Source organism: Erythranthe guttata, chromosome 10 (assembly GCF_056151865.1).
Source record: "Erythranthe guttata isolate IM_541 chromosome 10, IM_541, whole genome shotgun sequence".
Classification (NCBI taxonomy): Eukaryota; Viridiplantae; Streptophyta; class Magnoliopsida; order Lamiales; family Phrymaceae; genus Erythranthe; species Erythranthe guttata.
The window spans coordinates 3,953,229-3,974,230 of NC_142542.1; the positions used below are offsets into that span (position 1 = coordinate 3,953,229).

General features: G+C 29.7%; 3 protein-coding genes and 1 pseudogene across 4 annotated transcripts; 1 reads left to right on the forward strand and 3 right to left on the reverse strand.

Annotated features, from left to right (window-relative positions):
• Window positions 1-2,368: 2,368 nt before the first annotated feature.
• LOC105949930 (putative HVA22-like protein g) lies at window positions 2,369-4,794 on the forward strand. The gene is made up of 7 exons (XM_012973237.2): window positions 2,369-2,672; window positions 2,985-3,038; window positions 3,194-3,292; window positions 3,742-3,798; window positions 3,875-3,938; window positions 4,041-4,253; window positions 4,374-4,794. Exons 2-7 carry the CDS (start codon window positions 3,007-3,009, stop codon window positions 4,695-4,697), a joined length of 789 nt encoding a protein of 262 aa, XP_012828691.1. The 5' UTR covers window positions 2,369-2,672; window positions 2,985-3,006; the 3' UTR covers window positions 4,698-4,794.
• Window positions 4,795-5,592: 798 nt separating this feature from the next.
• Window positions 5,593-5,973, reverse strand: LOC148767310 (uncharacterized). Its single transcript, XM_088823938.1, has one exon. It carries the CDS (start codon window positions 5,971-5,973, stop codon window positions 5,593-5,595), a length of 381 nt encoding a protein of 126 aa, XP_088680064.1.
• A 518-nt stretch (window positions 5,974-6,491) lies between these two features.
• On the reverse strand, window positions 6,492-9,535 carry LOC105949960 (polyubiquitin). The gene is made up of 2 exons (XM_012973266.2): window positions 9,204-9,535; window positions 6,492-8,486 (listed from the first exon to the last, which is right to left on the reverse strand). Exon 2 carries the CDS (start codon window positions 8,484-8,486, stop codon window positions 6,648-6,650), a length of 1,839 nt encoding a protein of 612 aa, XP_012828720.2. The 5' UTR covers window positions 9,204-9,535; the 3' UTR covers window positions 6,492-6,647.
• A 1,556-nt stretch (window positions 9,536-11,091) lies between these two features.
• LOC148767311 (polyubiquitin 11-like) lies at window positions 11,092-12,281 on the reverse strand (annotated as a pseudogene). Its single transcript, XR_016034108.1, has 2 exons — window positions 12,150-12,281; window positions 11,092-11,858 (listed from the first exon to the last, which is right to left on the reverse strand). The product of XR_016034108.1 is annotated as a polyubiquitin 11-like (transcript).
• Between the last annotated feature and the right edge of the window lie 8,721 nt (window positions 12,282-21,002).

Genomic DNA, 21,002 nt, shown 5'->3' on the forward strand with positions numbered 1-21,002 from the left:
CATATTAGAAGTGGCGTATTATTATTAATATTAGTGTTGATATTAATATTAGTATTAGACTATTAGTATTAATCATCGTATTAATATTAAAATTAGTATTAATATTAGTATTATTAGTGTTGATTTTAGTATTAATATTAGTATTGGTATTAGTATTATCAATGTTGGTTTTAGTATTAGTAGTAGTAGTTGTTAGTGGAATATTAGTGTTAATATTAGGGTGGATAGGCAATTGTACGCCGCAATGTCCAGAGATAAAAGTAGATTTGAGATAAAAAATAATTATCAACTCATAATCGGGCGATATAACTAAAATTACGAGCAATGTTGTGTGACAAAATATTTTCAGCGAATATAAAGGTAAATCACAAACAAATGAATATTTTGTATTATTTACATGTATGTCAACTGTTCAAAGTTTTCGTTCGTTTTATTTTATCCAAAATATTTTTTTTTTGAAAAAATTGATCTCGTGCATCGCACGGGTGAATTACTAGTTACTCATAGAATTACCTAATCGCATAGTATAAAGATTTGATGCTATTATTTGGTATCTTGGTAGAAGGTTGACCTAATTTAACTACTAATTTGTAGCATTATTTTGGACCCCACTCAATGACAATTATACAACTATTGCGAGATATATGAAATAATAGTCTAGGTCATTTTTTATTTATTTTTTAAATTAAACGAGCATATTAAATCACAAACATAAATATCTAACCACAACATGTTATAGTACGCACCAAGTTGAAATTAAGGAATTTTGAAAAAAGAAAGTCAAGGAAAAAGAATGATTAATTCACTATCAGTTAGTTAATCAATGTATTTTCAACAAAAAGGAGCAACTATCAAATTCATTTTCGTGACATTTTATTGGTTTTAATTCGTATAATTATCATTATAGAAATTTCAAATGCTGAATTTTAAAATATAAAAGCAACTTATAGTGTTAATTCTCTCTTGCGCATCATATCTAGTTGGGGTACTTATCGGCCAATTATATGCTCGACTCGATCAATCGGTTTTGCTAAATATTAAAAATCATTATCGACCTGACCATCATTGGTCGGGTAACGATTGACAAACGACATTATTTAACTATTCTGTAATTTGTTTTACAATAATAATATGTTTGTAATTTTTTTTCCAATAGATATGAAAAATTGAAAAACTTATGTCGCAAAAGTCCTAACTTTAAAATTAAGAGAGTTTTTTGTACTAAATTTATACAATAAGTAAATACAAAGTGAAGAATATATTAGAATTATAAAATAGTTTGAGGTTTATAAAGTTGTATTTTGCGTTATTGAGTTTTTGACTTTTTCTATATATTATTTTAACTTTAAGAAAATAGGAATTATAATTAGTTTTTATTATTAAAAAAATCGGTTGGTTGAGTAATATCGGCCAACCGACTTCTGAGTAAATTGAAAATCATTGACCTACCCTTTTATATATGGATCAGTTAAAATTATTGAGTACCCGCCAATAAAAATAAAGTAAAAGTGGGTCGATTGACTGATAAAGTCGACCCATACTCAACCTTAAATACGCGTGTATATTAATAAATTAGTGAAACAAAAGATATGCCTCCAAATGAACCTAGGAAGTTAATTTAAAGTGTATCCAAAATAGATTTGAATGGCAAATACTTTAACCCTTTTGAGAGACAAAATAATTAATGAGACATCCTTCAACTCAATCATGGAAAATTGGCTTCAATGCTAAGATTAAAACCTTCTAGTAACTCAACACGAGTAATCATACCATTTTCCAACATAATACTTTTTTTTTTCTAGAAATAATACTTTTTTTATTTTTATTTTTTTATTTTTATTTTTGTTTTCATTAAATTAATACTGTAGTCGCTTCTTTTTAAATATCGTTTAAGATAAATGCAAACTAATTAAAAAAAAATATATTATTTAGTCTTGATTTGTGAAAAAAAATCCTTATTTAACTAAGTTATTCCTGAGTGGATTTTCATCTTATCTTTCTCATTTTCGTAATTTATCATAAGTGTTGGGTAAAGTTGGGAAAAAGTAATTAATTTTATTTTACATGCATTTACATTAAACAATACTTAAACTAAAACTTGGAGAGTATTTACTATACTATCCGCCAATAGGACAAAAACACAGCTTATTTTGTTTTACAAAATCTATATTATTACATAGTTTTACACCGTAACTTTACACATAGTCACCATATATATATATACAAACATACGTATGGAGTGATATTACATATGATAAAGTTGACTAAGAAAAAGACGAAAACACCCCTAACAGAAAGCAATAACTGCCAAACGGCGAAACCTTCAAGCGGAAGTATGCAAAGAAATAAAATAGAAATGATTTCCGTGTAAAATAAACGAGGAGGCGTCCGTGCCAAGAAATCCCCTCATTTCCTCTCTCTTCCAACCCTCAACTTCTCTCTCTCTCTCTATATATATATATAGATAGATACATATATATACACACACATTACACATACGTACAAACATTACTCACACAATTTATACACTCACGCACGTTCATTACACCCTTCTCTACATAACCAACTTCCATTTTCTCTCTCTCTCTTTTTCACAAATAATTAAATTCATCCCTTAATTCTCTTTTGTTTCTCTAATTCTTACTTCTTCTCAGCCGCCCACAATTTCAAAGGTAACACACAATTTTTAAACTATTAATTTTCCTTTTTTTTTCCATTTCCGTCAAATTCAAGCGGTTGTCTTCATCTTCAACCGCTTGATATATATATATATATATATATATATGTATGTGTGTGTGTGTGTGTGTGTGTTTGTGTGTTATGATTCATTTCTGTTTTGCAATTTCTTCATAGATTGTGCTCTTCATAAACAGGGGAAATTGTTAGTAAATGATTTTTGCCTTCTCAGTTTTCCAGATTCTGGTAAATCATCTTAACTAATTAATTAGTTTGATTTATTAATTATTTATTTATTTTAATTTCAGACATACGGATTAATTAGTTAAGATGATCGGAGAGTTCATCACCAGTTGTTTAATGTAAGTTGTAATCATTTCAAATTAAAATTACAGAATCTCTCTCTGTTTCTTCTTTTCTTTTTGTCGGTTTTCTTTATCCACCTTTATTTTTAATAAATAATTTAATTTATTTTTCACTAAATAATATATTTATTTAATTTTTTTTTTTTGAGCAGATTGGTTCTTGGATACGCATACCCTGCATTTCAGTGCTTCAAAACTATAGAGAAGAACAAAGTTGAAATCCCAGAACTCAGGTTTTGGTGTCAATATTGGTAAGTAATTAATCATTTTTACATCTAATTAATCATGTTTACGAAGCAAGATTTCAACTAATCAAATTGATTCATGAAATTAAGAAATATCTGTCAAAACAAGTTGTTATTAATTTAAATTAAACATTTGAATTAGTCTTTGACGAATGATTATTAAACTACCTACCTCCGTTTGTGTGTCAAACAAGTTAATATTAATTAAATTAATCTTGTGAATTAGCCTTGATGAATCATATATATTTTGTATATGAAAATGACTTATTTTTGTGTATGTTTTTTTGTTGTTGTAGCTATCCAGAGTTAGTAATTGACTTGTATTATTCAACATTAGAAATATTAAATATTACACATTCATCATCCGACAATAAATCAATTGTTTTATCATGACCGAAAACCCCACATCCATCTAAATTGTCAACTGATGTTCGGTAATTTGTGGTTTATTACAGGATAATCGTCGCGGTTATAACAGTTCTCGAGAAAATCGGCGATGTTTTCATTTCATGGTATGTTAATATAATTTCAAGAACCTTGGTTTATTTTGTGTATAATTTAATGTAATTTAATTGAATTTGGTCACAGGTTGCCTATGTATGGAGAGATGAAATTGGCCCTTTTTATCTATTTATGGTATCCAAGAACACAGGTAATAACACACAAGAATCACCATATGTATATTGTATTCACATGTTATTTTTTATTTTATTGTATTTAATTAATTAAAATTTAAAAAAAAAAAAAAAAACAGGGAACAGGATACGTGTACGATACCTTATTACGGCCGTATGTTTCGAGACACGAGACAGATATTGATAGAAGTTTGATAGAATTTAGAGACAGAGCATGGAATTTAGCAATTTATTATTGGCATAATTGCACGGAGCTTGGTTCGACGAAAGTTCTCCAATTTCTACAATTTGTGACTTCTCAATCTGCTAGGGTTACACATCCACCTTCCGAGGTATAAAACAATACTTAAACCTCGATTTCGTCGAAAAATCTTTTTTTTTTTTTTCTTCAATGCAAATTTTCAAGAAAATGAAAACCAATAATCCTTTGTATGCTAATTTTTTAATTGTAGAATCCGGTGAATCAGCACACCGGTGGTGGTGGAGCTCCTACTCCGTCAGCACCGCCGGCACCTTCCGGACTATTCAGGTGGAGCAGCAAGAGGCGGCAGTCGCCTCCGGCGGGACCGGCCACCACTCATCATCGCAACTACACACCCAAATCGGAGTCTATTAAAGTTGAGCTTCAGAACCAAACACATTTTATTCGACCGGAGGATGTTCTAATTCCTGATTCGAATATTGGCAGTAAATTGAGAGAGAAATCGGATGCGGACCACGATGTGCACGCTGCTAGGGTTAGGCTTAGGCGATTCATAGACGGTGGTAATAACTAATTAGTTGGCTGAAAATGGTGTGACGGTCTGTAAATTACATGAGATTGTTGTGCTCACTAACTCAAGTTTCAAATTTATTCTTTTTTTTTTTTTTTTTTTTTTTGCAATTTCATTTTTTTTTTTAAAACGTATAGTTTGCGAATGTGTCAAATTTGTCATTACATCTGAAAGAAAAGGTGTGGTGAAGGGGGCACATAAAATATTTTTATTGAGTTTTCACTATTACAAACAAATGTTGAAGTTCTCTACTTGAAATTGTACGTTACATCATGTCGAAATTATTAATGCGCATCTTAGTCATATTGGCGACGCGCATCGCATCATGGACCTGCAAATTGGGTCGGGTGAGGTGCTAGAATTAGCACTTCGACGACGTCCAACTTAGTACATCTCAAATACTAGACAAATATTGTAGAGATCAAGTGTGACGGAGAGTAGTGAATAACATATACACTAGGGTTAAAACACATGGCTTGAATCGATAATATTAAAATATTATATAATTTAAAACAAAAATAGAATGATATTACAAAATATTTGTTGCTACAATATTGATAATATTAGAATTTGCGACAAAATACTAATAATCTGAATATCAAAAAGAATGTGTTGACAAACATGTTTGATTGGCAATGAGTTGTGACAAACATGTTTAATTGACAAACATGTCTAAACAAAAAAACAAAAAAAAAAAAAAGGGAATAATATTAGCTGTGATCCAAAAAAAATAAACTTCATTGAATCTGATTTTTGTTCAAAAAAAAAAAAAAAAAAAGAATAAACACTATTGAATTTGATTAATCAAACGGGAAAAAATGTACAATTATTACTGTCTGAATCCCCAAATACCAATCAATAATGATAATTTATTAGGAATTTCAACTAATCTATGAAATTAGACCCGTTGCGTTCTGGAGATCCGGACCCGGAAAAAACGGAGGGTCCCGTCGAGGGCCCGAATAATCCACCCGCAGACGAAATCAACGAACGCGGCGGCGCGATTCCATAAACGCTGGCAACAATTGCCGCCGTCGAAGTCGGGGGTGATGGATGCAGGGCGGAGGTAGGCGCACGCAGCCTGCTCGACGAGACGGTTCCGGATGCGGATATCGGGCCGGGCCAAGGCCGCGGGGGAGTTGACCGGTGACTGGGGCAAGAGGTCCCTCAGAGAACTGTATTTGTGGGTTTTAATCGGCCGCAATTCCAGATCGTCGGCCGATAAGGAGGACGGCGATTGGACGGTGGGAATCGAGTGGTGGTTGGGAGCAACAACCATAGCGGAGTGGAATAGGATAAGGAAGAAGTGGTGGCGCCGGTGAAATGTTTTTTTTTTATATCCGCCGGAGAGAGGAGATTTGGTGGTGTACTGTTTGTGTGTGTGGGTGGGTGGTGTTTTATACGTGTGGCGACCGTTTCGCGGGGAGGAAGAATTTCATTTTCTGTTATTATTTGTAGGGCAATTATTGGCGTATCTAGTTTTAGATGAACCGTAAAATCTTTGAACCGGCGTCGTACTACATACTAATTACTGAGGGTTTTGATTTTTTTAAGTTTTTTAAATATTTAAAAATTTTAAAATCTAAAGACTCGGTAACAAGAAATAGTAAAATCTAATCTGAACAAGATCAGCCGGTATATATGCTGCGGAAGAGAGAATATTAGGTTTGATTTGACTTTCTGATTTTAAATTACCACCAATTATATGGCAGTCGCTATCGTTCTGTTAGTTGCTGACTCAGCACTCTTTTTTATTTAATCATTTCCCATTGCTTCGAAAAGTAATTGAAAAACACATTTATTTAAGAAAGAAAAACTGCATTATTATATATCAACTCATAGCGTAAAATAGAATGTCAAACATATTACGGAAAACCCGTAATTAAAAAAAGAAAAATCAACACATTGTTCTGACAAAGTTGAAGTATAAAAACAAATTCAAATAGAAATTCATCAAACGTGACCACCACCACCACGGAGACGAAGCACAAGGTGGAGAGTTGACTCCTTCTGGATATTATAATCGGCAAGCGTACGTCCGTCTTCGAGCTGTTTCCCAGCAAAGATGAGCCTTTGCTGGTCCGGTGGAATCCCTTCCTTATCTTGAATCTTTGCTTTCACATTGTCGATTGTATCCGAACTCTCCACCTCCAAAGTGATCGTTTTGCCCGTCAAAGTCTTTACGAAGATTTGCATTCCTCCTCTCAATCGCAGCACCAAATGGAGAGTCGACTCCTTTTGGATGTTATAATCGGCAAGCGTCCTACCATCTTCCAGCTGCTTACCGGCGAATATCAGTCTTTGCTGGTCTGGAGGGATACCTTCTTTGTCCTGGATTTTCGCCTTAACATTGTCGATTGTGTCTGAACTTTCAACTTCCAAAGTGATTGTCTTTCCAGTCAATGTCTTGACAAAAATTTGCATTCCACCACGAAGCCTCAGAACAAGGTGGAGGGTTGATTCTTTCTGAATATTGTAGTCCGCCAGCGTTCTGCCATCTTCGAGCTGCTTACCTGCAAAGATCAGTCTTTGCTGGTCCGGAGGGATGCCTTCTTTGTCTTGGATTTTGGCTTTAACGTTGTCGATCGTGTCCGAACTTTCGACTTCCAAAGTAATCGTCTTTCCGGTCAATGTCTTGACGAAGATTTGCATGCCTCCTCTCAGTCGCAGCACAAGATGGAGAGTTGATTCCTTTTGAATGTTGTAATCCGCCAATGTTCTACCATCTTCAAGTTGCTTTCCGGCGAAGATCAATCTTTGCTGGTCCGGAGGGATCCCTTCTTTGTCTTGGATTTTGGCTTTGACATTGTCGATCGTGTCCGAACTTTCGACTTCCAAAGTAATCGTCTTTCCAGTCAATGTCTTCACGAAAATTTGCATGCCGCCCCTCAACCTCAACACAAGATGGAGAGTTGATTCCTTTTGAATGTTGTAATCTGCCAATGTTCTACCATCTTCAAGCTGCTTGCCGGCGAAGATCAATCTTTGCTGGTCTGGAGGGATGCCTTCTTTGTCTTGGATTTTGGCTTTCACGTTGTCGATTGTGTCCGAACTCTCGACTTCCAAAGCAATTGTCTTTCCAGTCAAAGTCTTAACAAAAATCTGCATTCCACCACGAAGTCTTAGGACTAGATGGAGAGTCGATTCCTTTTGAATGTTGTAGTCCGCCAGTGTTCTACCATCTTCGAGTTGCTTTCCGGCGAAGATCAATCTTTGCTGGTCTGGAGGGATCCCTTCCTTGTCTTGGATCTTGGCTTTGACGTTGTCAATTGTGTCTGAACTTTCGACCTCCAAAGTGATTGTTTTGCCGGTGAGGGTTTTTACAAAAATCTGCATTCCACCACGAAGCCTTAGGACAAGGTGGAGTGTAGATTCTTTCTGGATATTGTAATCTGCGAGGGTTCGACCATCTTCGAGTTGCTTGCCAGCAAAGATCAATCTTTGCTGGTCCGGAGGAATGCCTTCCTTGTCCTGGATCTTTGCTTTGACATTATCGATCGTATCCGAGCTCTCGACTTCAAGAGTAATGGTCTTCCCAGTAAGCGTTTTCACAAAAATCTGCATCCCACCACGAAGCCTTAGTACAAGGTGGAGTGTAGATTCTTTTTGGATATTGTAATCTGCGAGGGTGCGACCATCTTCGAGTTGTTTACCAGCAAAGATTAGCCTCTGCTGGTCTGGGGGAATACCTTCCTTATCTTGAATTTTAGCCTTGACGTTGTCGATTGTATCTGAACTCTCGACCTCGAGAGTGATCGTCTTGCCGGTAAGAGTCTTTACAAAGATCTGCATCTGGAATTCCGAAAAGAAAACATAAGTACAACACTAGATACAAACTGAAATTCAATATGCAGTAGGATCAAGAAAAAAGAGGTAATAGCTAGTAATAACTGCAAGGACAATATACTAAAACAATACATCTATTATCTTTCTTTCAAAGTGCTTTAACATCTTCCTTACATATTGAATGGATTATCTTTTCGATCTACAAATTATCAGCTAATCCCACTAAATTCCGAAACGTAACTAACATTCAATTGAACACATTAGACTAGATTCTGAATTTTTTTTTGTCCTTCACAATACTATGACATTAGTTTATAGACCAATTAATCAGACCAGTGTATCATCAACATTAAATTAGTAAATAAAAAATCCAATTTCTTCTCAGTAGCTACCACCAGATTCTAATTCAGGGATGCAAAAGAACAGGTGATAATCAATAAAAATCGTCACCCTAAAAAACCAGAAAATTCCACCACGAATCGAAGCTAAATAATTTACATAGAACCCAACCCTAATCAAATTGCGATAATCAATAAGAAACGTCACCATCAAAAACCACAAAATTCCACCACGAACCGAAGCTAAATAAATACATAAAACCCAACCCTAACCCTAATCAAATTCAACAGATCAAAAACATGCGCTCTAACAAAAATCGAAGCGAAAGCTATACACCATAGATAAACAACCGAATCGAAGAAGCAGAAGAAAAAAGTAATTTACCTTGAAGGCGGGGGGAGGTAGGAGAAAAGCGAAGAATTTGTTTTGAGATTAGTTTGACGAACAAAAAGTATGAATTGCTGTGAGAAAGGGGGGATCAGTGGGTTTATATAGAGCTGGAAAAGCCGGATAATAATGGAATTTTTGTTATTAAAAGCGCGTGGACGAATTAATTAATTAATGGCCCTCGTGAGTTAGCGTAAAAGCGTGTGATTTGGAGTTTGGGTTTCCTTAGGACCAAAGAACCCTCTCCGATGTTCTAGATGCTTCGTCTCGGCCGTTGCTTTATTTAGAAGTTTCTCTTAATTTGACTTTTACTCCCTAAAATATTCAATCAATTGTTAATATGTACGTTACCCCCTAAAATATTATATAATTATATGTACTCGAAAATTAAAATATTAAATATCATTTTCTTTTATTGGTACCGTTTGGATTTAAAATGTAATTTTTAACTATTTTTTAATCTGAATTTCACAATAAACACAAAGTTTTGTAATTATTTGAACCAACTTTTTAATTCAACTTAAATCGGTCGGATTTGATGCCGTGTAAGAGAGTTATGCAGGAAAGAATGAACATTAGCTGCAATTTTGGTTTTTTGAGTTTTTCCAGCTTTGTAACTCAAGCATGTATAACTCTTTCACTCGACATTAAACCTAATTGATTCAAGTTGTATTAGAAACTCAACTCAAATATCTTACAAATTTTGTGTTTTGTGTTTTGTTAAATTCCAACTAAAACAACAGTCAAAATCAGTAATCACATCTAAAGTCGGAAACCGTCAATAAAATTAAAAGGACATTTAACACCTCGCATCTTAAAATCATCAAATATCTCCGAATCTATATGAATTACATCAAAAATACCCCATAGCTTAAATTCTAGCTCCAACATTAGGTATTTTTTTTTGCAAAAGTTTTTGAAAGTAAATTATGAGTTTTTCTTTTTAGTTCATAATTAGTTTTTGAAAGTTAGCAAAATGAACTTTTGCTTTTGCTTTACTAAAATAAGTTGTTTTAAACTATAATCTAAAAAGCATACATGAAGTAGTTTTTTATGGTTTAAAAGCACTTTCGAAAATAACTACAAATTATATTTGACATTCATCATATCTTTAACATTATTGAATTGACTCATGGAAAAAAATGGTTAAAACTCCATCATATTTTGAATAGCTAACCGTCTGTTCGGGTATTTTAGATTTGCTATTAGTCTATTGTACAACTTAGTTGGATAACTTAGACTGAAAATAAATAGCAAAAAACTTATAAATAGATAACGCAGTTGAAGAGCTTAAACATTGGAGATATACAGCTTACACTGAAAATTAAATAGGCATTAACGGCATTTTTTGGAGGTGGTTTTGATGATGGATGAGGTGAAGAAGAATAATATATTTTCGATCTGAAATCTCTATTTTCATTCTAAGTTGCCCGACGGACTTTAAGCAAAATGGAATAATACGATTGTTTTGGTATTAAAGAAAATTAGATTTGAAGGGTGGTTGTTAGCACATTGCCCCTTTGATTCATGAAGATGAAAAACTCTAAAATTATTTCTTTATAAATCCGAAATGATCAAATCCCATCAATAGTGAATATTTATTAGGAACATCATACCGTTGCTAGTGATGACAATTCAATCCGAAGTGGTTTGACTTTTAGGTTTGATTAGGTGTGATTTGACTTTTTGTTTGAAATCAACGGTGGAGAGATCATATGCAATCGCTATATTAACTCTCTTATTTAATTAGTTTTATTACTTGAAAAATTAAGCAAACGATCTAGTATAAACACAATAATTTAAGCAAGAAAATTATATTATACATTATAGTTTATTTATATTTATACATATCAAAACAAAGGAAAAAATAAAATGTAAACATCATGAAAGAAACGTAATTAACAAGAAAATCCACAAAATCACGCTTTCACAAGGCAAGTTCAAATGAAACGACCACCACGAAGACGAAGCACAAGGTGGAGGGTGGACTCCTTCTGGATATTATAATCGGCAAGCGTACGTCCGTCTTCGAGCTGCTTACCGGCAAAGATCAATCTCTGCTGGTGGAGTGGGATTCCTTCTTTGTCTTGGATTTTCGCCTTAACATTGTCGATAGTGTCACAACTCTCAACTTTCTAAAGTGATAATTGTTCTGGTCAATGTCTTGACAAAGATTTGCATGCGGCTCCTCAAACGCAGCACAATATGGAGGGTCGACTCCTTTCGGATGTTGTAGTCTGCAAGTGTTTTACCATCTTCGAGTTGCTTCCCGGCAAAGATCAATCTCTGCTGGTCTGGTGGGATTCCTTCTTTGTCCTGGATTTTCGCCTTAACATTGTCGATAGTGTCTGAACTTCCAACTTCCAAAGTAATCGTCTTTCCGGACGTTGTCTCTCCGGACAACGTCTTAACGAAAATCTGCATCCCACCACGAAGCCTCAGGACAAGGTGAAGTGTAGATTCTTTCTGAATATTGTAATCCGCTAGGGTCCGTCCGTCTTCGAGCTGTTTGCCAGCAAAGATTAGCCTCTGCTGATCTGGAGGAATTCCTTCCTTGTCTTGAATTTTAGACTTGACGTTGTCGATTGTATCTGAGCTCTCGACCTCGAGAGTGATCGTCTTACCGGTAAGAGTTTTTACAAATATCTGCATCTGGAATTCGGAAAATAAAACAACAACAAATAAGCACATCAGCAATTGGATAAAGAAAAGAACAATTCGATTAATAAATTCAGAAAACAGAACGATCTCAATTCTCAGATTGATTTCTTAAACTATGGTATTATCTTATTACTGATATATATCCACAAAAGAACAAACAAAATTCCACAAAAGACGAAGTTGTCAATAAAAAACGGATAACCTAACCCTAATCAAAACAAATTGCAAACAATACAATCAGATAAACCACTGAATCGGAGAAGTAGAAGAAAATTTATCTACCTTGAGTTGAAAAAAGCGAAAGAATTTGAAGAATTTGTTTGAGAATAAGTTTGATGAACACAAGTATGAATTGTAATTTGGAAGGAGGGATGCTTGGGTTTATATAGAATTGGAAAAGCGTGTGGACGAATTCATCGAGCTCAACTCTCCTATTTTGGAAGGTTTAAGCTAGAGCTACAATACTTGTACTCGAGCTCGATGAATTGAAATTTTCTGACTCGAGCTCGAATTCTCATGAATTTCGGTGAGCTCGATTTCGACTCGAGCTTTAGAAGTAATTATCTATATATAATATAAAAAGAGGATCTATGCCCTCAATGATTGACATGTGGCAAATTATGATGTCATTTATCAAAATTGCTTAGTTGGAGTTCAGTTGATAAGGTGGATTCTTCAATTGGTGAGTTGTCAATTTTACTTAGGTATGTATTTAAGTTATTTCATATTTAACATTTATACACTCATTTAAACAATTACCACGTGTGTATATATTATTTCCAAAGTTAATATTTTATAAATTCGAAATAAAAAAAAAAAATCTTATTTACATTTCCAGTATTTCAAAATATATTTATTGAAAAAATTATGATACTCAATTTTTAACGAATATTCAAATAATTTTCAGATTTTTTTTAATATTAAAATATTAAAATAAAGGAATATGGTTGTTTTTTTTCAATATTTTGGAATATTCGAATATCCATTCATTAAAAAAAATTTGGGATATCTGTATAAAATGAATATATTAATAAATTAATATATATTTCATAAATTTTCATTTGAATATATAAATTTAATATATATAAAAACTAATATATATATATATATATACTTACATAAAAAAAAATTTGACAGTAATATATATACATAATGTTTTATAATTTTAATTAATAATTCAAATGAATATATTAATAAATTATACATTTAAACAATTACCACGTATATATAATATTTCATACATTTATAAATTCGATAAATATTATCTATTGTCCACCTATATTTTTTTTTTGAAATTCAGAAATCTCAATTTTTAATATATGAATATTCAATTTTTTTATACTATGTAATTTCGAATTTTTTTATATCATGTATATATTTTCGATTTTTAAATATTATTTTAGTATCAATTCCTTAAAATATATTATATTTTTAGAATTAGATGTTTAAGAATTTGAATTAAAATTAATATATCAATTTCAATATATTATTATTTTTATTTTTTATTACAGGAACTATAAGTTGTGGTGTGATGGTACAAATATGCATCAATTTGGGCCCAAAATATTAGTCAAAAAAATATTTTTATCGTAGACACTATTATAATACTTTTTATATACTAAAAGATTTTTGAGGTGATTTTAATATATATATATATATATATATATATATATATATATATATATATATATATATATATATATATATATATATATATATATATATATATATATATATATATATATATATATATATATATATATATAAGTTACAAAATCGATTAAATTTAAATTTCATGATTCATTTTTAATCAATGTTGATTTGTTTGACTTTATTAAGGAATTTAGGACTAAATAATCGGTCCATGATTTTAGGAGTAAATAAAATCAATACCTTAATTCCATGATTTTGTTTACCTCATTAATACACAAAATATATGTTTTCCTTAAAAAAAATATTTACTTATTTAGAATGTAAAAATTAAGTATAAATACCTTTAACTCCAACTCATTCATCTCATTCTTTTTCCATACATTTTGTTATAATCACACAAAATCACAGTTCTCACCCTAATATTTTGGTTTTTTGTCTTTATGTTTTGTAATTGTATACTTTTTTCTAAGCATGTTATTTGTTGTTTACTGTTTATTTATATAAGAATCTAACTTATATTTTTGTTTTTGTTTTTTTATATTAATGAATAACATCGTCTATGTCATATGCGGCGACATCCGCAAGTGAAAAGTCCTGCGACTTTGTGTAGCATGCACGATATGATCCAAAATTATTGTATGGATTGATTTTCACAAATTTTTACTTCTACTATTCCATATTTTGATTATACTTGATATGATTGTAAGCTTAGTTTCAATGAAGAAGAGGTTGAGGTTAATGAAATTGGGCATGCAATAGAAACAAAATAGGGTAATTCGTACATTTCTTGATTTGTAATAAAGATTCATATATGTTTCACTGCATATATTTGAATAAATTTGATTTTATATTTATAGATTTTTGTAACGACATTAATTCGTTCGTCCATTAATATTGCTTTTCTTGCAATTACTCTTTTGAGTAAATTGAATTATCCATACTTCCACGTAACATGTAGAACATGCAACAGGTTCATCATTCTCCATTCGCAATTATTATTGTTATTGTTATTGTTATTGTTATTATTATTGTTATTATTATTGTTATTATTATTGCTATTATTATTGTTGTTATTATTGTTATTATTATTATTATTATTATTATTATTATTATTATTATTATTATTATTATTATTATTATTATTATTATTATTATTATTATTATTATTATTATTATTATTATTATTATTATTATTATTATTATTATTATTATTATTATTATTATTATTATTATTATTATTATTATTATTATTATTATTATTATTATTATTATTATTATTATTATTATTATTATTATTATTATTATTATTATTATTATTATTATTATTATTATTATTATTATTATTATTATTATTATTATTATTATTATTATTATTATTATTATTATTATTATTATTATTATTATTATTATTATTATTATTATTATTATTATTATTATTATTATTATTATTATTATTATTATTATTATTATTATTATTATTATTATTATTATTATTATTATTATTATTATTATTATTATTATTATTATTATTATTATTATTATTATTATTATTATTATTATTATTATTATTATTATTATTATTATTATTATTATTATTATTATTATTATTATTATTATTATTATTATTATTATTATTATTATTATTATTATTATTATTATTATTATTATTATTATTATTATTATTATTATTATTATTATTATTATTATTATTATTATTATTATTATTATTATTTATTTATTTATTCATTTTTACCTTTTGTTCTTTTTACTAAGCTATAATATATTATTAAACATCAATTCATTATTTTGGTATATATGCACAAGACTTTTTATTAACCATATAAAAATATAAATTACTAAATAATATATGTGATATTTTAATAAGATATCACCATTGCCTTTCCGTAAGGTTTGGAAAAAATAAGTAAATTTTAGGAAAAAATATCATTTTCTTTCTATTTCTATGTTATATAATTCAAATGAGTTCTAATAGAGTTTAGAACAAATAAAAATATTTGTTGCTACTTTTATTCCTTATCGTTTTTTTAACAATATTACGGTAATATTTATAACTTTTTTTTATCAAAAAAAAAACATTATTGTTCTATATTTATAGCTTTTTTTAATCCATGTTTTTAATCACAACAGAAACATTAATTTTATTGTTATTATTTATTTAGGAAAATGAATTATCTAAGAAATGTATGTTGATGTTATATCAAAATTTTGTAGATTCATTCTATTTGCATAGTGTAATCCGATTAACAATAATACTATATATTCACTTCGAATACTAAATAATATCATTTTGTGAATTATTTACATTTTTTTATCTTAAAATTTTAATCACTGGAATATGATGGATTAGTTACATTTTTTTAATTATCGGTATTGGTATCGGCATCGGTACCGGTATTGATATCGGTATCGGTATCGGTATCAATTTAGTATCAGTGACATTAACAGTATCATTATCACTATCAGTATCAGTATCATTATCTATATGAGTGTCAGCATTAGTATTCGTATTTGTATTGACCAATTATGTTAATGTTAGTATTATTATTAATATTAGTATTAGTGTTACTATTAGTGTTACTAATAGTGTTACTATTAATATTAGTAATATTATAATATTAGTATTAGTATTAGTATTAGTATCACTATCAGTATGAGTATTCGTATCAGTATCAATATCAATATCACTATTAATAGTATCAATATCAGTATCAGTATTAGTATTGGTATTGATATTGGTATTGGTACTAATATTGGTATTGGTATTAGTATTGTATTAGTATTGGTATCGGTATTACCGGTATCGGTATCGGTATGAGTATCGATATCCGTATTGGTATCAATATCAGTCAGAGTATCAGTATCAATATCGGTATCGGTATCGGTATCGACATCGGTAACTATATGAGTATGAGTATCACTATTGCTATCGGTATCGGTATCAGTTTTGTATCAGTATCAATATCATTATTAGTATATGTATCATTATCAGTATTAGTATCAATATCAGTATCATCATCAATATTAACATCAATATCAGTATAAGTATCAGTATCAGTATCAATATCAGTATCAGTATCAATATCTTTATCAATATCAGTATATGTATCAGTATCAATATCAATATCAATATCAATATATGTATTAGTATTAATATTTATATTAACCTTTATTTGTACTGTTCGTATTAGTATTAATATTAGTATTTGTATTAGATTTAGTATTAGTATCAGTATTAAATTAATATTAGTATTGTACGTAACATTGTCTAGAGTTAAGAGTATATTTTAAATAACGATTTTCATCAATTAAGAATCCGGTGAATTGTCCTATGCTACTTGCAATATCGTGTACAAAGAAGTATTTCAAGAGTTGTATTTCAGGGAATATGAAGATACACTTTAACAAACATCATTTATATATTATATGCATGTGCATGTTTTTCGTTGACTCATACGTGTACATTTAATATGCGTTCAGATTTATTTTTAGTGTATAGTTTTTTTCGATGCGATATTCGATTATATTAATATTAATTTTAGTATTAGTATTAATATCATTATCAGTATTCGTATTCGTATTCGTACTAGTATTCGTATCAATATAACTATTAATAGTATCAGTATCAGTATGAGTATAAGTATTGGTATTGGTATTGATGTTGGTATATTGGCATTGGTACTGGTATTGTTATTGGTATTAATATTGGTATTAGTATTAGTATTGTATTAGTATTGATATCGGTATTATCAGTATGGGTATCGGTATCGGTATCGATATCGGTATGCGTATCGGTATCGGTATGTGTATCGGTATCAGTATTGGTATCAATATCAATATGAGTATCAGTATCAATATCGGTATCGGTACCGATAGCGATATCGGTATCGACATCGGTATCGATATGAGTATGAGTATCACTATTGCTATCGGTATAAGTATCAGTTTAGTATCAATATCAATATCATTATTAATATATGTATCATAATTAGTATTATTATAAGTATCAGTATTAATATCAGTATGAGTACAAGTATCAATATCAGTATCAATATCAGTATCACTATCAGTATCAGTATCAATATTAATATCAATATCAATATATCTTAGTATTAGTATTTGTATTAATCATTATTAGTATTTGTATTAACCATTACTATTAATGTTAGTATTAATATTAATATTAGTATTGGTATTAGTATTAGTATTCTTATTAACCATTAGTATTATTGTTAGTATTAGTATTAGTATTAGCATTACTATTAGTATTAGTATTTGTATTTGTATTAAATTTAATATTAGTATTAATATTAAATTAATATTAGTATTGTACGTAACATTGTCTAGAATTAAGAGTATATTTTAAATAACGATTTTCATCAATTAAGAATCCGGTGAATTGTTTTATGCTACTTGCAATATTGTGTACAACGAAGTATTTCAAGTGTTGTTATTTCATGGAATATGAAGATACATTTTAATAAACAACATTTATATATTATATGCATGCGCATGTTTTTCTTTGATTCATACGTGTATATTCAATATCCGTTCAGATTTATTTTCAGTGAATAGTATTTTTCAATGGGATATTCGATTATTCCCTTTTTTGGGCAAAGCAATTATATTCACACGTTCTTCATTTGCTCTCTCCCTCTCTCTCTCTCTCTCTCTCTCTCTCTCTATATATATATATATATATATATATATATATATATATATATATATATATATATAGGGTAAATTACAAACACCCCCTGAGGTATGATCAAATTACAAAAACCCCCCTCTTGTTTGGATAATTACATCTACCCCCTTCAACTATGATTTTTTCTTAGACCTCCACCTTTATGGTGCCAAATTCAACATAGTCATCTAGATTCCGTGAAATGTGCTCTAGTTTGTACTCGTTTTGCGTAAAAAATACAGTTTCCGATGCACCACAAACTGATATATACAAGCTAAAAATCACATATTATGATCATCTTGCTTCATAATGTAGAGTTTGAATGGGATAAAACGGGTACAAAAGTGATAATATTACATACAATCTCGAAAATTCCACTAAATTTGAGGAGTTGAGGGGGGGTGGTTGTAATTATCCAAACAAGAGGGGTGTTTTTGTAATTTGACCATACCTCAGGGGGTGTTTGTAATTTACCCTAACTTATTCTAAGTTCTTGAATTAATCCCCGTGCAACGCACGTGTGAGTGACTAGTAATTTTTAATAGGGGCAATATGCAATACCCCCCTCAAATGGAAAATATTATGAGTAAAACCCATTTAAATTTTAAGACTTTTGCTCAAACCCAAAATCCAATCTTAATTAGTGAAACCCCCTTAACAAATGTGATAAGCCGAAACTACCCTTATAAGTAGGTTTTTTAAAACAATTGCAATATTTATTTTCCATAACCTTTCACGTGATTGTAGGATTACATTAATTATCTCTTTAAATCTCCATATTTCTCTCTTTCGTTATCTCTCTCTCCTTTCATTCTCTCGCAATTTTTTTGTTCACGCTCATTCCTCCACACATACACACACACACACACACACACACACACACATATATATATATAACACAATTCACCTATGTAATTTAAAATTCTTCTGTAATTGTATGTGTTCTCTTTAAATCTTTGAAGATTGTTGGAAGAACTGTTAGTCTTTGATTCAATTACAAGTTACAACAGTGGCATATAATTTGAGAACTTTTGATAAAATTCTTCAAATGCTAACTGTAAGTTGTTCGTCGTTTTAATTTCTTGTGTTGATGCATTTGGTTTATATATATATATATATATATATATATATATATATATATATATATATATATATATATATATATATATATATATATATATATATATATATATATATATATATATATATATATATATATATATATATATATATATATTCTCATAATTTAAGATTCATACTTTGTTTATGTTTCTCAGGTGAAGTACTCAAGAGAGCCCGACAATATTACCAAATGTAATTCATTCTTCTTTTTAATTGCATTTTATTTGTTCTAGATGCAAGCCACCGGCCACAGCCGCCATCTAGGGTTAACGCCTTTCCTCCTCCCAACCCCATCAATACCCCAAACACTCTTGCCTCCGCCTCCTCACCACTAACCCATACCGGATTGATGCAAATAAAACAACGCCGACGAGATTTGAGGAACTCATAGCGCAATTAGGAGTGTAGTCACATTGGACTCACTGTTATTGAATAATACATACTTAATATGACTACAGTCATGGTTAATTGATATTCTTTTTTCTCGAATTAATTGTCGAAAAACAGACTAATTGGAGAGAATCAACCATGTAGTCATATGTAGTCGTACATAGTCATATATAAGATCTGTAGATTTTTAATTTTTTTCTAATTTACAATGATGCTAATGGTTTTTTTTAGTTGAAGAATTGATACATGTGTTTTTTTTCGATGTATTTATCTGGCTACAAGTTGACTTGTAATAACAAGATTCAAAATTGTGATTTTTTTCTGTGGATGTTGATTGGATTTTTTTTCGTAAATAATAGACGATCTTCATTTTTTTGATATAATTTGGTATACATGACTGTACTACACTATATAATCAGGTATTTAAATTTGAAAATGCAGAAACCGACAAAATAAAGAAAGAATGTCTACAATTGATATAGTCACATACAGTCATATTAGATTATAGTCATATTCAACTATAGTCATATTCAACGTAGTAAACTTGTTGGGAAAAAAAACAATTTTTTGTTTAATTTTATTTTAAGAAAATATTAAAAAAAATATTAAAAAAAAAATAAAAAGAACAAAAAAAAAAAAAACAAAAAAAACTGTACTCTGCAAAGCTTTTGATTAGTGTTTGTACGTGATTAAGCATATTTTTATTTATTTTTTTATTTGTTGGCTAATTTTATGGAGTTTATTTTCTTCTTTAATTAGTTGGCTGAATTTAAGGAATTGAGATATTGAGTGGAAAAAATTCGCTATTATTTTGGCATTATTTAAGGAAATGAAGAAACGTGTAATTATTGAGTAGGAGATTGTATGATTTTAGAAGGGTAATATTGTAATTAATATTTATAGGGGTTATCACAAAGAAAGATTTGAGGGTTGGACATATCACCATTTATTATTCATCTAAAGGCCCCTTTTTAATATTATTATTGTCATTATTGTATACTATATAAAATAAATAAATAAAAAGCTCGTGAGTCGGTTTGCGAGCTGTCGGACAAATATAATTGAGCTCAACTCATTAATATTCCTAGTAGGGATACGGATAAATTGTACTCGATGACCAAATTATCGGTTAATTAGTATTTGTTATATTTTTCACACATACATATAAAGTAAAAAGTAATTTCAATTATCACCCTATAAAAATATATAATTTCAGCAGACGCTAAAATCTCACTAAATAGCAAACTTGCTAAAATTTGGATGCA

Excerpts from the sequence above, each read along its gene's own strand:
- LOC148767310 (XM_088823938.1), bottom strand. The coding sequence starts at position 5,973 with ATGGTTGTTGCTCCCAACCACCACTCGATTCCCACCGTCCAATCGCCG.
- LOC105949960 (XM_012973266.2), bottom strand. The coding sequence starts at position 8,486 with ATGCAGATCTTTGTAAAGACTCTTACCGGCAAGACGATCACTCTCGAG.
- LOC105949930 (XM_012973237.2), top strand. The coding sequence starts at position 3,007 with ATGATCGGAGAGTTCATCACCAGTTGTTTAAT. Across the intron at positions 3,799-3,874 it reads GGCGATGTTTTCATTTCATG|GTTGCCTATGTATGGAGAGA; the intron begins GTATGTTAATAT and ends ATTTGGTCACAG. Across the intron at positions 4,254-4,373 it reads TTACACATCCACCTTCCGAG|AATCCGGTGAATCAGCACAC; the intron begins GTATAAAACAAT and ends TTTTAATTGTAG.